Here is a 16,541-nt window from a genome sequence, read left to right as displayed (position 1 = left end):
TCAGATAGGGTCTTTAGGAGTATGTTCCTAAAAGCAGCGTTTAGTCTTTGCAAAATCTTTGGGCTTCTTGCAAAAGCATTTTTAAGAGCGTTTGCTTATGTGCAAATACCCAATGACAAGGAAGGACCGGGACAATTACAATGACAAAGTCGGTTTTCCAGATTGCACTATCCTCCTTCCCCAACCCTGTCCTTTTCTTGTTGTCTTTCCTGGTCCCAAACTCCCTGCACCATTTTCAGACCCACTTGTTTTACAGATCTGAGCTGATTTTCACTTGGAGAACTGGCCATATGTCTGGCAGGCACATGCGACCATTGGCAGAGTTATGGGGCTGATACTAAACAGATGGGCTTTCTAGTTAGATGTGCCGTGTTTCCCACCCTGCAGATGAGGGAAGAAAAGCCACTTTAATAATGCCTTGATTTTTCCTCTGGTGTCAGAGGCATAGATGACGCCCATTTATCTATTCCTAATTTCAGCATCCACGCCGTGTAGGGGGCCTCAGACAGCTGGAAGAAGCTTAGAGACCTGGGAAATGGTGAGGCCCAGCCTCGGCTCAGAGAACAGAGAATCCTGTTATCTGTGAAATACAGATATGGGGGAAGAGACTTCTATATTCCAAAAATAAATTGTCATTAACACTACTTAGCAGGAGTACATTCAGACTGCTTCATCTCAGGTTTATTGCTCAAACTCCTTAGGACAGCTTTTGTGGGGTTAGTGCTGTTTGGGCATCAAGGTGTAAATAGGGCTGCCTGATCCATCTGTTTAGAAAGAGCTGGCTAAACAGCTGAATAGGCGTACTGCAGCACTTCTCAGAGCCTTTACTGTGACATGATGTAGTAGGACTCTTCAGGGGACGCTTCTAGTGTCGGCAGTGTTTTCCCAACAGTTTTCACCCAGAAAGCCAGGGTTCCAGGGAACACACTTTGGGAAACACTGGTGCCCAGATGGTGAACTTTAGATCAGAGAGCCTGGGTGCCAGCGCCCAGCTGTGTGATTTCGCACCTGGGTTCCCTGCCCTTAACCCCCACTTCCTAAATGTAAAATGGAGCTGGAAATACAGTCCCTGCCTCCTAGGGTTTTGTTTTGTTGTTGTTGTTGTTGTTTTTTACCTGGAATGAACATGCTAGAGAATTTGGTGGCCTCCCCTGGGACATTCAAAAATGTTCCCCTGCGTTTAGGCAGGATTGGATTCACAGTATTCCAGGGGCCCGCTATTCACTGTGAAGCTCATAGCCACGCTCGTGTAGTTCCTTCTCTGTGTTTCTTAGTACCTTGACTAATGAGCAAGGGCGGGAAGGGAGAGGCCGTCTGTGGAGGGCTGCTTAGATGGCAGCCAGGAGAAATGCTGGGCCAGCAGGAGGCCTGGCAGCGGCTTCAGAACTGCAATTGTCCCCCTCTCAAGGGGCACAGAGGTGACCCCAAGTCGTCGATAACCACTGACCTGCATTCTGATTCCTCTTCAGTGTTTGTATCACAGGTTCAATTGCTCATTTGTTTATTCACGCGCTTTTTTGTTCCTTCACTCCGCGTACCAGGTGTGGTGCTGGGTGCTGCTGAGGTCCTAGGTTCCTCATGCTGGAAAGGCAACGGTGTTTCCATCACAGAGCCTGTGACCCATCACGGGCTCTGAGGGTTGTGCTCGCAGAGCTGTAGGGTAAAGCCTGCAAAGGTCCTGGGCATGGAGCCATAGGGCCTTCGGAGTTCTTTCCCCCTTCTTCCTGCATCCCTCCCTGCCCCATCCACGCCAGCGACCAGTTTTTTCCTCGGTGATGAGCAGTGTGATTGTGTGGCATGGTCTCCCTCCTTCCTGAAAGGGCTTCAAATGGGGTCCTACTTCCATTCATACTGATCAGTGCTCCCAAAATGTCCTCTTCCATCGTTACTCAAGCATTTTTCAGGAGTGGGGAAGGTCAGATGAACACTACTTTTCCATCTGGGAGGTTAAAAGTCATTTTGAAAATTTGGTTTCAGAGGTTTGGACCCATCCTTGTGGTGAGTCTATTAAAAACACCCAGCACTTTGTTTGTCCATGGCTGTCAATCTACATATCCGACAGCCTGGACATAAGCCATTGATCTTTTGACCCCCCAAATGCCATGATTTTACTGTAGATGTTGCTTGAATGATAATCTCTGCCCCAGCCCTCTTTCCCCTCCCTCATCCTATACCCCTGATAGCAGGGCGATTATCACCTGCTCCGTGGGGTCTCACGAGGGGTTCGGATAAGGGCTATTGGAGGAGACGTCCTCACTTCCACGTCTACTGTCACTTTAGCTGCATGATTTGGGAACCTTACTTCATATCTCTGTGCCTCCATTTTCCTCCTTGAAATAGTGACCTGCCTTCTGGGTCTGGATGGGAATGGACCGTGGTAATTCATGGGAGGAGCTCAAGGCAGAGCTTGTCACACAGCAGTGCTCAGCAGATGCTGCTGTCGCTGACGACGGTCACAGCAAAACAGCTTGGTTTTCCAGATTCTTCCACATGTGTGAATGCCTCACACTGATTTCTCACCCAGCCCTGAGGAGGGCTGTGCCTCAACGACATCTTTCCATCCTCTCTCTCCTGGCCCCACTGCCCCCACTGTCCCCTCAATGGCCACCCCGCCTGTGGCCTTGTTCCCCAGTTTCCCATCCACACCGACATTCAGAATTTCCACAATGCTGCCCTCACACCAGGTCCCCCAGTGATTCCCATGCCCTTGAGGCAGCTGTCTCGGCCACACACAGCTCTGCCTGGCTGGCCCCATCCATCCTCAGCCTCAGCTCCATCTTCTCCATTCCAGAAACTCTGAGCTCCAGCCTGAGTTCTCACTTTCAGGTGCACAGTCCAATGCGAGCAAATCAGGAACACTGAGGCCAACACAACATTGCTATGTTTTCATTTATCAACATGTATTTACTGAAACGGTTCTCTTCTTACTTTTAGATTGCATTCTTCCAATAGTTGTAGTAAGTGGTGATAATAATTGATGGTAGTTTTGTGTATGTGTGTTTGTGTGCGTGTGTTGGTCATTACTCCGCACCGTAGAAAGTTGGCAGCTCTATGTGGATCTCAGTTTTATACGTGGAAATTTTACTGGGTTTCTGAACCTCAGAGACTGGGCACATCACATCTCACTCCCCTGAGTTATTCCCCATTTCCAAACACCACTTACTGTCATGCTTTTATGGATTTGCCTTTTTTATTCAACTCCTACTCAACCGCCAAGGACCTATTCAACTCTCTCTCCACCCCCAGGAGCCCTCTCGTAGTTTTCCACCCCGAGGCAGGAAGAATTGCTTCCTCTGCAGTTGTCATCTCCTGTCTTGTTTTATCCTGGTGACTCCCCGCACTGTGGTTTTCTCCGTGGTCAGTGAGCCCACCAGGCAGGGGGTGTCCAGCACCTTTCCATTTTGCCTCAGGCCTGGCACGGTGTTTTGCTCACAGCAGATGGTCACTAAGTAAGTGTTGTCAGGTGGATTCTTTGGGGCAAGGAAGGACTCACTGAACAGATAGCGTCCCTGCTCTGTTGGTCCATATCTCAGCTTCTTGTCTGCCTCTTTCACGCATAGCTCTCGTCACATTCTGAAGTGATCTCATTGTTTCCTTGTGTGTTTTCTTCCTCCTCCACAAGCAGGTGAGCTTCATGCAGCGTGAGACAGCATGTCCATCACGTTTACTGCCCTGTCTCAAACTCAGAACAGTCCTGGCACCCAGGGGCCTCAGCTGATACCTGATGAGTGAGCTTGTGAATGAATGAATGAAACAAGCCAACATCACGGTCCAACATTGTCTGAGACAGATGGTGTCTGTCTTCCCACAGGGGCCAGCCACTCAGCGTGTGACACCTGGTGCTGACCTTGCTCCCCCAGTGAGGTGGGGCTTTCTGTCCATTGTGCTTTGGGGGGAAGGTGTCTGTTGAGAGGGACAGGTCAGTGGGTAGAAGAAATGCCCAGTGTCACTGAGGGGTGGACTTCCAAGTCAGATGAGTGGCTTCAGCAGCAGCAGCACTACACCCCAGACTCTCAGGTCGAGCAGGTGTTTACTGAAGCACCTTCTGGGCGCCAGGGACAGCAATGAACCAGACGGCCACAGCCCCTGTGCTCATGGCACCTGTTTGTTCCGGTGGGAAAGATGACAACAGGAAACATCTCAGGATGACATCTGAGAGTGACTGGAGGTAGGATGGAAGGGAATGTTATAAATAAAGGAGGTGGCACTGCGCCGGGCTTGGAGACTGGCCTGTAAGCTCTGTGGGCTCAGCCACAGCATTGGTGTCCCTCACTGCCTTGTTCTAGAACAGTGCCTGACTTCTACGTTTGCGGGATCCATCGAGGGGGGAGGTAGGTGCGGTTGGATACTAGGGGACAAGTGCACCAACTGCCCCGAGCCTGAGAGGGGACCGGGAGAGGGTTGGAGTTACCTAAGGGACCAGAGACAGGGGGAACTGGCGCCTGCACCGTCAGCCTGCCCCGTCCGTCACTTGGGAACAAGGGAGGGTCCCCCCCATACACCCTCCTGTAGCTTTCTGTTGTACTTCCTCATGCATGTGTGGGGACTCATTGTCGTTAATTAACTGCTAATGTCTCACAGGCGGCAAAGGTACCCCTGGAACTTAGCAGCACTGTGTTATTCAGAGACTAGAGGGACCTGCTAATGTGTTCACACCTCGGTCCTCCCCAGTGCAGGAAGGGGGTTTCTCAGCAACTCCAGAGAGACTCAGGTTCAAGGGCTGGAGATAGAGGGACGTGGCAGCACACCCAGCCCTCCCGTCTCTCTGTGGACACAGCCGTACGGGCACATGCACCCAACCAATTACGTACACACCCACCCATGGTGCACACGTAGACACGTTCCCACACCCCACTCTCCTACTATATGCCCGCCCACTTTCACCCCCACCACCGCTGTGCCCTGCAGGACACACGCCTACCTGTTGCTCACTGGGACCCCGAGCACACAGTTGGTGACACATGCGAGCCCCTTCTGCCCTGTGGGCATTTGTAAGTACGTCCTTCACTGAGCAGCTCAGCATGTGTGATCCTTTTGTTCTTGGGTTGTAAGTCACAGCCTCAGAAGCCCTCGTGGGCCTGGCCCTGGGCCTGAGCCACCTGAGGGAGGTGGAGAAGTGCAGGGGGAGAGGACGCATCCTCCCTTCAGACCTCTGGGCTTGTGGGTCTTTGCTCTCCCCTGGCAGGGACTCCTTCTGAGGAGTCACTCAGACTAAAGTGTCCATCCTGCTCGAGTACATTGCATATTTGGTGGATGAACAAATCAGGCCTTTCAAGCTAAAGTTCTTCCATGGCTCCCTGTGGACTTTACACTAAGTTGAAGCCCCTACCTGCCTCCCCAGCTGCAGCCGTGGTCCTCACCCACCGTGTTCTGCCTCCAGCTCTTGGCCTGGCTCTTCCCCCGTCTGGTGGCCTGGGCCACGGTCTCAGCAAATGGAGTGGGTTGCAGTCTGATTTGTATTCTTCGTGCTGCTCCCTTTTGCTTTGGCTGCTAGGAAGCTCAGAGCCACATGTGTGCCCTCCCCTGACCCCCACGTGGGTCTTTAACCCCCTGAAGCTGTGGTCCTGTCCAGGTCCCCTTCCTCTGGATTTCCTCGGATACTCTTTTTATCTTGTTGGGTTTGTGTGTTTCTGGTAACTGCTACCCATCCTTTGTGAAACTAGGTGAGGTATAAAGAAAGCAATGACAATGTTCCAGCGTCCCCCTGCTCATCCCTAGGGACCTTCATCTCTCTTTTCAAATGAGCCCCAAGGCTTGGGGCGACCTGGCCAGTTCTTTTCCCATTGTGCCAGAAATGCCTCCAGGACAGCCAGCTTTCCTGGGAACACTGGTGGCACTGGCAGCTCCACTCCATCTGGCAGCCGTGGGCGGAGGAAGGAAAGGAGAGGATAACATGGAAAACGCTGCTTATGGGAAGAGGAGGACCCTGCTGCCTCCCGCCCACCTGGAGTGTGGAGCTGGGAGACGATGGCAGGAGGGACACATGCCCAGCACCGTTGGTCTCCCCGGCTCCACCACTCCCTGACCTGCATGTCCTGGGCCCCTGCTGGGTGCCAGGGTTATAACTGAAAACAAGATGGAGAATGCTGTTGCCTTTGGTGCCTTATTGGTTGCTGAGCCTACAGGGACAAGTTCTGAAATAAGATGCCCTGGGCTCATCCTGGATAAAGGCCTCCCACCCGGGGTTGCTCTGTGGACACCCAGGACACAGCCCTGGGACACAGTTAAAGCTCAGGTAGTAACAGAAAGAGCGTGGGCCATACCCCAGCTGGCCTGGGCTGCTCCCGGCTTATGCCTCTTCTCTTGGTGTCCCATCGTTTGTGTCCTGCCCTGGGTGATAAATTTATACGGTCACTCTACAGGCAGCTTAGAGATTCCAGAGGGGTCTGTGGAGTCAGGCTGCTCTTGGGATCATGCCCCACCTCACTGTGTCAGTCGACCAAATGGCTCACTGCTCTGGGCCTCAGTGCGCTTGTCTGTGAAATGGACACAAGACAGTCTCTACCCCCAGAGATTCACTGTGAGGGTAAAATAACACCTGTTACATGACAGGTTGGGCTGGGTGTGATGGTGACCAGCCCATCACAGGTCCCCGGTCCCTCTGACTGCTGGCCGCCTTCTTCCAGGTATACAGACTTCCACCCAAGTGACACCGGGGGGTTAAATCTGAGAGCCTGCAGGGGACTCAGGTCCTCATCACTGCTGGAAGAGACATGTCTTCCCCATCCCAGGAGGGGTTTGGGGCCACTTGGGCATTTTTTTCTCAGTCCTCCCACGGTGATGGCCTGAACTCAGATCTAGGCTCTGCCCATGAGGTGGGGGTCCAGGGTGAGCTGCTGGGGACAGCTCTGCTCTTTCACACAGGTCTCCACTTCACCATTCTGTTGGTTCCATTGTTTTCCATTCTAATATTATTTCTTAAAAAAGCACACATCATATACGGCCTGTGGTGAAGCCCCGTCCCCCCAACAGCCAGGGCTTCCCCTCGGTTAGGGGACCCCACAGACTTTTTTCTCTGCATATGTCAGGATCTGCATGTGCACGGCCCCCTTTTGTCCACTGGCGGCACATGTGTGACTTTGAGTGCGCCTGTTTTGACTTAGCGATTTTAGGTTGCTGGTCTGCACACACCCATCTGCTTTATTCTTTCCCACCTCTGTACACGAGTCAGTGAGAGGAAGGACAGTGACTTTCCCAGGGCCCTGGCGAGGGGCATGTAGGTTGCTAGCGCTCTGCTGTATGACCAACAGCGGAACCATGCGCTTCCTCAGACGCCATCTTTCTGCACCCCGCAGAGTGAACAAAATGGTCTCGTTTTCTGAGCAAGGAAGGGATCCAAAGGGAGCTGCTTCGCTCTGTCCATTCATGGACTTACTCCTCCTGCAGCTGTTCACTGAGCAGCACAGCCAGAGGCGGAGCAGGCCGCTGAACGCGAGGGGCGGGCGCCTGGGATCATGGCAGTCCCCTGGCGTGCTCATGAGTAGCATCAGAAGCAGGGGGCAGGGGCTGGACCTCGTCTGGATGGGGGAGGACGGACATCCTGGAGGAAGTCAGATTCGGCCGAGTAGCTGAAGTTTACAGGGCAAAGAAGAAGCTGACAAAGGAGAGCGGCACTGGTGGAGGGCATAGCGTGAGCAAAGGTCCTGGGGTGGGAAAGTCTTAAATCGCTGTGGCCAAAGGCAGAGTTGGGTGAGGGCTTCCTGCGGGCTGGGAGAGGGGTGCAGGAGGGAGGGTCTGCACAGAAGGGAAATGAATGTACACTGTTATGAGCTGGCCCGTGCCACCCATGGGCCACCTGGTTGGAATGGGCCCCAGAGAGTCTGTATTGCTCTGAGGACCCTGTTGATTCCCAGGATTTAGAGAATCACTGGTGGCTTCTCAGGGTGTGTGTTGGGGTCACCTTGGCCCCCCCAGGGAGGCGTGTAGCGTAGGTGACCACTTGAGTCCTCCCTTGGTTTTTGTCTTCCAGATGAGATGGACCCAACCCCCCCAGTGCGTTCCGAGTATCTGGTCTCAGGGATTCGAACTCCCCCCGTGAGGAGGAACAGCAAGCTGGCCTCCCTGGGCCGGATCTTCAAACCTTGGAAATGGAGGAAAAAGAAAAATGAAAAACTGAAGCAGACGACGTCTGGTGAGCACCAGGGAGAGGGGGCCTGGCGTTACTGTCACTCTGCTTTCTGTGACTAATATTGTGTTCCTGGCTCCACCCAGGAGGGCAGGCTATGCTCGGTGGCCTCTGATGGCCAGGAACTGCCCATCCTCCTCCAGGTCACCTCCCTCCACTGGCCCTTCCAAGTCTCACCTCGCTGGAGCAGGTCAGCACCATAACCCGTTCACCACCCACACCCGAAGGGCTGGGCACGCAAGTCACCCAGGACCTGGTTGAAAATGCAGGCTCCGAGTCAGCTCACAGCCGGGCTGTGCCGAGACCCTGGCTTGCAACAAGCTCTCCTTGCTGACCACCTCGAGTAACAAGCACCCAGCCCTCCGGCACCTGGAACCTGGGCCCCTCCCCAGATGCGGGTTCAGTTGGCCCTGGGTCTTGCTGTCCCCAAAGAGCCCCCTGGGTGACTCAGAAGGTCAAGGCCCTTCGTTTGGCCTGGAACCTTGAGATGTCTCTTCTTACTGGAAGCCAGAGCCGGCCACTGCCCAGCCCTAAGCTCTTCCTGAAGAGGCTCCTACCGAGGTACTCCCATCCCACTGCCCCCCCACAGGGCCCGGAAGGTTCCCTCACTCACCGTAGGCTGCTTCCTTACACCCTGCCAGTCCCAGCTCTGTGGGACGTCGGGTTGCGCCGGGTTGTACCACTGCCCCGGCCCCTTCGCCAACTACGCCAGGGCTATGACCATTAGACTAAATGACAGGGGACATGTGTGGTGACAACTGGAGAACTGGCCATAATAGCAAAGAGCGACCGAGCATGTTTCTAACCAATGGAATACCCAGAACCTCCCTATGGCCAGTGCTGTCACTGTGATCCTGCCCATCTCTCAGGCACAGGAACGGCCTTGGAGAGGGGAAGTCACTCCCAGCCAAGCAGTCAGCAGGTCAGGGAGCTGGGGTTTGAGCCCTGACATCTGGCTTGGGTCTGGCTCCTGGATGACAGGAGTCCTGGGTGTCCTTGGTTCAAGGGGAAGTTGGTGCCTTGAGAAGCAAACCCCTGAGGACACAGCTTTTCACCCTCACGGGCCTTGCCTCTGGGCCACATGCCTATTAGGTGTGGCTGGAAATAGTGAGGGAGCTGCTGGTGTGGAATTAGTCCTGGGCCCTGGGGACCAGCCCGGGCAAGTGCCAGCTCAGGCTGTGGCTGCTGGCGGTCCCTGGGGTCCCTGTTTCCCTCTCAGCTCTGAAGAGGTGCAGACTCCAGAGCTCAGAGGACGGCGGAGACAAAGCCGATGGGGGACCTGCTAATCACAGCTGCAGGTCCTTCACACGCACTTTTGACATGTTTCACGTAATTACTTTTTAACCACCCAGGAGGTTGACGGGTAATGCTCCTTTTCAGGAACGAGAGCAGAACACACACTGCTGTTCAGTGGATGGTGAGCGCGTCCTGTATGCTAGGTGCAGCGCAGACAGGGAGGCCCCAGGCCCTGCCCACTTAGAGCTGTCCCCGGAAGTTGGACGGCAAAGGGAGCAGTGCTCAGCCTGGGGGGGCAGCCACGACTCTGGTGCTGTGCAGAAAGTGGGCGGGTGGACATTGCTTGTGTTAGGTGGCCTGAGAAGACCCAGGTGAGGGCGTGACGTGGAACTGAGACATAATCGGCCCCCTTGAGAAGGCAAGGAAAAACATGGCAACAGTAGGAAGAGCCCATGCAAAGGTGCTGAGCTGGGGAAGACAGGTCTGCGCATCATTGAAAAGCTGAAGGGGCCAAAGCAGGTGACCTCTGTGACCGCAGGGGAGCCTGTGACACTCTGGGCTTGGTGTCCTCAGCCATGGAGGGTTGAGCTGTGTGCTATGCGGACTCCAGGCCTCCGGGGCCCCTCCTCAGTGCCCTGCGGGCAGGTGACCTGGGAGGGCATCAGGGTTCTGTGGGGACCCCATGGGGTTTTCTGTAGCCTCCCCACCTTTGAGCAGGGACCCCCACTTTCAGGCCCTTTATTCAAACATTTGGGAATCCTGGGAACAGGACTGCGTTTAGTTTATTTGTTGTAAACCATTCTTTCCCCCGAAGTGTGGGATGGCGTTTATTTCAGCACGTCAGGTCCCTAATTTCACAGGCATCATTGGTGAAGATGAGATGGAATAAAAACAGATGAGTTAAAGGAAAAACTGAAGGAAACAGTGGTTCTGGTGGGTGCGGGTCGGGTACCACCATCAAGCTGGTTCTCAGAAGCCTGCAGTTTGGGAAGTGGCATCTGAGCTCATACCTGCTGGGGGCGGGGGGTGGCTCGCGGGGTGGGGCCAGTGTCCCCTGAGATGAGGACAGGAGACCCTCGTAGCTGCATCTTCAGGTCGTTGGGAAGACCACGAGTCAGAGCAGGTGACATCCTGCATGGAGCCGGCCCCAATGAACACCACCCAATGCTGGTGGGCAATGAGGGTCCCCCATTTCTCAGGCCCCTGCCCCCCATTCTGCTGTCCCTGTTTCTAGAGTGGACTGCAGCGTCTCTCCTTGCACCTCCCCAAGTCAGAATTCAATTTCTCAGTTTTATCCACCATGCTTCAGGCGCCTGGAAATCGGACAGGAAATGGGACTAGAGAAAGGAGTTCTGTCCCCTTTGCCCTGACCGTCCTCTCCCTGATACGTCTGGGTTAGTGCCATCTATCCGGTAGCCCTCAGCACAAACAGCTCAGGGAAGCCTGAGGGCCCCCTGCCCCCAGTGCCCGCTGATTCTGGTGGATTCCACTTGCCTGACTATACATGTCTGTCCTCTCCCGTCCCCCATGCACTGGTCCGCAGGCAGAGGCCATGCCTGTTTTGCTCCTCTGTGCCTGGCACACAGTAGGTGCTTGATAAATGCTTTACTAGTATTAATCAATTGAGTAATCTCGTTATCACTGCCTGTACCACCCCCTCTTGAGCCCACCCTCCCTGAAGGGGGGCTGAATTGGTTCTGCTCCCCAGTGACCCCCTCCAGCACTTGCTCAGCACTTGGCACATAGTAGGTGCTTAGTAAATAATTTTGAACAAATTAAATAACTTCATTGTCATTACCTGTTTGTCATGTTTCTAGACATTAAGCTCTGACAGGTGGGCCGGCTCTGTGCTGTCCCCACGGCAGCCCGCACGGGCAGAGTGCATGGGCAGAGTGCTTGCACACATGGTGACCCCCAGGCTCTATGTGGTCCAGGCTTAACGGCCAGCACTCCATCTTTCAAAGAAAGGGTCCGAGGATTCCATAGGTTTGTATTTAGAAAGTGGGTTCCCCTACAGGCAAATCGTTTTCTGGATAATTAGAGAAAAGAAGGAGATTGTCCTTGAAAGTGAGCCCCAGCCCCACTGTGAGGGAAGAGGCAGGGAGAACACGAGTGGGTTGTGAGGGCTTGGCTCTGGAGTGGGGAGGCTGGAAGGGTGTGGAGGCCCGGCCTCCTCCCTCCTGTTTGTCTGGTGAATTCTTTGAAAGTGTTAACCCGGGAGGGACGGCTTGGTAAGATGGCTGTACAGAGGCTGAACCGTGAACAGACATGAAGAGTGGTCAGGATGTACTTTGCAAACGATAATAGGACCGCAGAAAAGTCCCCCAGGGTACTGGGGGCAGGGAAATTACAGAGCATTTGGTGGAGCGTAGGAGCCAGCCGAGAGAAGGGTGTCATTCGAGGCATTGCTTTTCAGATGAATCATGGAAATGACCGTTTTAAACAGGCGATGTGTTTCCTTTTGGCCAAGCTTTATGTGCAATGCTTGGCAGATTGCTCAGTGGGAAAGGTTGGGGTTCCTGAACACACCCCTCCCCATGGACCAGGCCCCTCACCCTGCCGTTAACTGCTGCCTCCCGTCTCTTCTGCAAACTGGACGATGGCATTGGCTGCCCCCTTCCCTGACTCACCTGACCGTTTGTGTTTGTGCAGCTTTGGAGAAGAAGATGGCCGGCAGACAGGGTCGGGAGGAGCTTATCAAGAAGGGGCTGCTGGAGATGATGGAGCAGGGTAAGTGGGATGGCCTCCACGGTGGGCAGTGGGGCAGGGCATGGCATGGCCCGGGAGCACAGCCCTGGGTGTCTCTCTGGGGCGCAGGAAGCCTGCCAGGACGGAATGGAAATTGGAGGAGTCCGGGGTCTGCATGTGGAGGCTGGACCTGCGTGGGGCCTCCACGCTTGGAGAAGTTCCTCAGTCCTGCCCCATGGCCTCAGCTTGGGGCCTCTGAGAACCCCTCAGTGACTTTCAGGCCACCTCTCTCATGGGGTGAAGAGCTAAGGGCCGCCATCATCTCTGGGAATGTGTAACTGCTTCCTGCTGGGCTGGTGTGGATGAAGCTGGTGGTTAGTCCTGATTCCACTGAAGTGGGGGCAGTGGCTTCTACTCTTTTCATACTCACTTTTTAATCCTTGATTTTGGCAAGTTATTTTTACTGCCACCTACAGGTACAGCTCCCATTTATTAACCATTGATTATAATCCGGGGGCTGCGTTGGGCATTGTACCCACCTTATCCCTTTCGTCCTCTCAGCATCCTTGGGACTGGGCACGCCCTTACCACCCAGTTTGCAGATAATGAAGGTGGGGGTCCGGGAGGCAGCTGCCCCGCGTCACGCAGCAGGAGGGTCCAGCTGCTGCTCAGACTCTGGTCTGAGACCTTCACCGCGATGGCGGCTCCCGTGCTTGCATCCTTGAGAAGCACGTTCTCATCTCCAGGACAATTCACAAACTTCTTGAGTTCCTGTCTTCCTCTCTCTCGGTGATAGCGTGAAGCGTGAGGCATGGGACGTGGGTCCTGACGTGCTTTCTGGTTCTCAGGCTCCCCTCCGCTCGGTGACGGGGGCTCACCGCTGCTGACCAGTCTCTCAGGAGATGGACCACGCTCATCCTCCCGATTGAAGGACCCTGGCCTCTCAGGGCCCATTCCTGGAGGCCGTGTGAATAGACTGAATTCCTGTCTCCCAGTTCAGCCTTAAATTATTAGTAGTGTCTCTAATTGTCCCACGTGTCAGCAATCGGGAAGGGAGCTCATGAAGTCAGTGAGGGCAGCTTTATAAAGTGCTCTGACTCTGGCAGGGCCTGTCTGTTCACAGACCCAGTGTGGGCTAGGCCTTGGTCGTCATTTCTTTAGATTTAAAGAGCGAAGTATTTGTATGATGCTATTTTCTGGGGAAACCTACATGGACAATTGCTTACTATTAACAATCCAACTTTGCCTGTGAAAGAACAGCTTGGTGTCAAGCCCTGAGGGGCTCAGGCATTGAACCTTCTGTTCTGACTGGCCCCCCACTTGGGGGACTGTCATTGCTGAGATAGAAATCTCAACTATTTTAATTTGGATGGGACAACAAAGCTTCACACGGGGCATTTCGAATATGTTGCCAACAAAACTTACTTTGGATCTTGTGGAAGGGGAACGGGAAGTAGAAACAGGATTAAGGCCTGTTTATCATCTACGACAAAAACCGTGATCGCTGATGAATGATGAGTAAATAAAGACGTGGGTTTAATTCCTGTCCAAAGTAAAGGGATGGAGAAATAACGGAAGGGAGACTGTCTACGAGAAGGGCCGTCTGTCTGTCTTTGTCAAACGATTTTACTGGCGGGCTGCGGACAGACTCCCGGGGACTGACGGCAGCAGCCAAGGGTCAGGGTGACCGGAGGCTGTGCTCCTGGCCTCCGTGTGTGTGATGGAGCTGCCTCACGCCAGGTAGACGGGGTCAGCGCCCCTTTGCTGGGAAGGATCAGACAGCGCGTAGTTTATGGGGGTGATGAGGCGTCTGTCACAGTTACTCTGTGACAGGACTCTGCCAGGGAGCGGCAGCAGCAGACCACACGGACAGAGTGGGCATGGCTGTGCTCCTGCTGAACTGCATTTGTGGACACTGGAATTTGAATTTGGTACAACTCTCATGTGTCATGAACTATTACATTTTGATTTCTCTCAGCCATGTAAAGACGTGGACTCGATTCTCGGCTTGGGCCCCACAGAACAGGTGGTGGGCTGGGTTTGGCCCTCAGGGTGCTGGTTGCTAGCCCCTCCTTCAGGTGACTCTCTCTCTGGCTAAGTGATTACAGACCAGGAACTGGAGGGGCCTGAGGTGCAGTCTCTTTCCGTAAGAGTCGAAAACGCACGTTGTAATTGGCATGACAGCATCTTACTGCACACGTGCTGGGTGCAGGGTCTATGTTAGCTGTGAGGGTACAGGTGAGCCAAATACCAGCCTCCCAGAACTCATAGTCCAGGGGGACAAACATGGCCCCATCCCACAAATAAATATAAAGTCACAGCTGCCCTGAGTACGGTGAAGGAAAGGCAGGTAGCTTCTAAGAACGTGAGGCGGGGACCTGGCTGGCTCGGGGCCACGGAGGTGATGTTTGAGTGGGGTTGGAAGGCGGCAGGACTGAAAGAGCCTGGCTCTCGGTTCGCTGCACACAAGGGTCATCTAAGCCACTGTTAGTTTAAATGCTCTGGGCATGGGACCTGGGCGTCTGTACTTTATAAACCTCCCAGCTGCCGCCAACTTTGGTGCAGCCAAGGTTGAGAAGTGGGGGTCACAGGGAGGTGGGGCGTGTCTTCAGCAGCATGAGTTAGGCACCCCCATGGAGGAGCCCAGAGAACATCAGTGGGGTGCAGGGAGGTTAGACAGCCGGAGAGGGAGAGGGGACTGGGTCCCACAGGGCCTTTCGTCTTCCCTGTCCCTTCTCTCCAATGTGGGAGGAGTTAAGATAATCAGAGTCCCCAGGAAGGGGCTGCGTGACAAAGGCACCTCCAAGCGGCTGTGGGAGTCCGGGGCAGCCACAGGGCAGGTGGCTGAGTGGGTCTGCAGTGAGACTGCCATGGAGTCGTGGGAGGGGCATGTTAGAAGCCGGCTAACAGGTTGCCTCTGGGAAGGGACGTGGGGTCAGGGAGGGGAGGAGAGGGCCATTGACCTTGCACTGCTGGAATTCTTTGCTGTGTGTGTCACCTCTAATGACCCGTGACATCACAGCACAGGCGGAAACCTTTGGCAGCAGGTTCCTGGGAGAAAAACTTCCTTGCACTATTGTTTCTGTCATGCACTTGCTCAGAAAATGACTTTTGTCACTGGGGGCAAAGTCAAGTTCGATGTCAGGTCCTGTGTAACCCTAATTTGTCCTTGTGTTGAGACACCAGGGCTCCTGCTGGGTTGGTAGGGTTCTGTGGTGCCCTGAGCCCAGGAGGGAGAGGAAGTGAGCACTGAGGCTCCCGAGTGGGAGTTCCGAGTGGGAACGCAGGTCTTGGGCTGGTGTGGCTGCGGTGTGAGGCGTCCCAAGAGGCAGCTGTGGTTTCCTGGGTTTGGGTTAAGGAATCTTCCTCAGCTGCCAGCACCTGCTCCCAACCAGGCAGATATCCCTGCAGCCAGGAACGCCCCCTGTGGCCGGCTGTCCCCAGCACAATACACAGGGCGGGGGCCTGGGAGGCTGAGTGGGTGACCTTCAGGGAGGGGCCCAGAGAGGCCCCACAGGCTGGGGCCACAGACCCTCCTAGAACTGCCTGGGAGTGCTTAGCAGCCCCAGGAACTCACACTTGAGCGGAGCTGGCCCTGGACGAACCACAGGAAGGCTCTCTTCCTGCACACGCGCGCGCACACACACACACACAGTGCACAGACACACATGCCAGTCAGCCAGAGTTGGCCCACAAAGCAGTCAGCAGCGTGACAGTGGGAGCTGACCTGGGATAGCGTGCCCTCCACCCTCTAGGGGGTGATTTTATGAGCCTGTCCCACCTGCATTTACGGAGCACTCTGACCTGCCCTCTGCTCTCACTTCTGGAAGCCTGCTACATGCAGGAACCCAGGAAGGGCCGTTTGTGCGGTTGTAGGAGGAGTGAGATGGGACTGGGTCTGCGTGGGGACAGAGGAGGTGACCCTTTCCCTTCACTCTGTCTTCACTGCTGTTGCCCTCCTCCTCTGACACATGTGACAAGTGACAGCTGACCAGCCCGCCAGCCTCTCTCCTCCCAGCCCCACCCAAATGGAACAAGTGAGGACTGGAGCCGGCAGGTGTCCCTACACCAGCGCCTGTGGATGACGCTCCTCCACCTTCCTGTGTGTGCCACTTGCCATTATCTTAAATAATTCCAGGCGTTTCAGACTCCATCAGTGGATGTAAGAGTGACAGAGCTATTAGCCTGGTGCGTGTTCAGCGACCTGAGAGAGACGAGGGGTCTTTCCTTGGGGGAATTGGGCAGTGGCCAGTCAGTCTGTCCGGTTTCTATGCTGCAGGGATGCTGGGGCAGTGTGTGAGTGTACGTCTGCATGCGTGTGTCTGCATGTGTGTTTGTGGCACGTTCCCTGTCACTGTGGCTACTCCATACGTAACACAGGCTTGGCCGACTGCTCCCCTTTGCGGCCCTCAGAAGGGGAAAGGCAGCGGTGGGAAACGGGCAGGTGGGAGGGCCGACTGCACAGCGAGAGGAGCAGGGGACCGGCGCCCAC

At 54.7% G+C, this 16,541-nt stretch overlaps 1 protein-coding gene across 3 annotated transcripts in view; it reads left to right on the top strand.

Annotated features, from left to right (window-relative positions):
* The window catches only part of PHACTR3 (phosphatase and actin regulator 3), a 165,937-nt gene that overhangs the window by 89,306 nt on the left and 60,090 nt on the right, over window positions 1–16,541 (top strand). For all 3 annotated transcript variants that reach the window (XM_081033805.1, XM_081033807.1, XM_081033806.1), the window contains exons 2-3: window positions 7,970–8,131; window positions 12,014–12,091. In XM_081033805.1, coding sequence (XP_080889931.1) covers window positions 7,970–8,131; window positions 12,014–12,091 — 240 coding nt within the window. The remainder of the gene's footprint in view (window positions 1–7,969; window positions 8,132–12,013; window positions 12,092–16,541) is intronic.

This window comes from Rhinolophus hipposideros (genome assembly GCF_964194185.1).
Source record: "Rhinolophus hipposideros genome assembly, chromosome: 22".
NCBI lineage: Eukaryota > Metazoa > Chordata > Mammalia > Chiroptera > Rhinolophidae > Rhinolophus > Rhinolophus hipposideros.
Note: the sequence above shows the minus strand (reverse complement) of the source record. Positions and strands in the feature narration are given on the sequence as shown.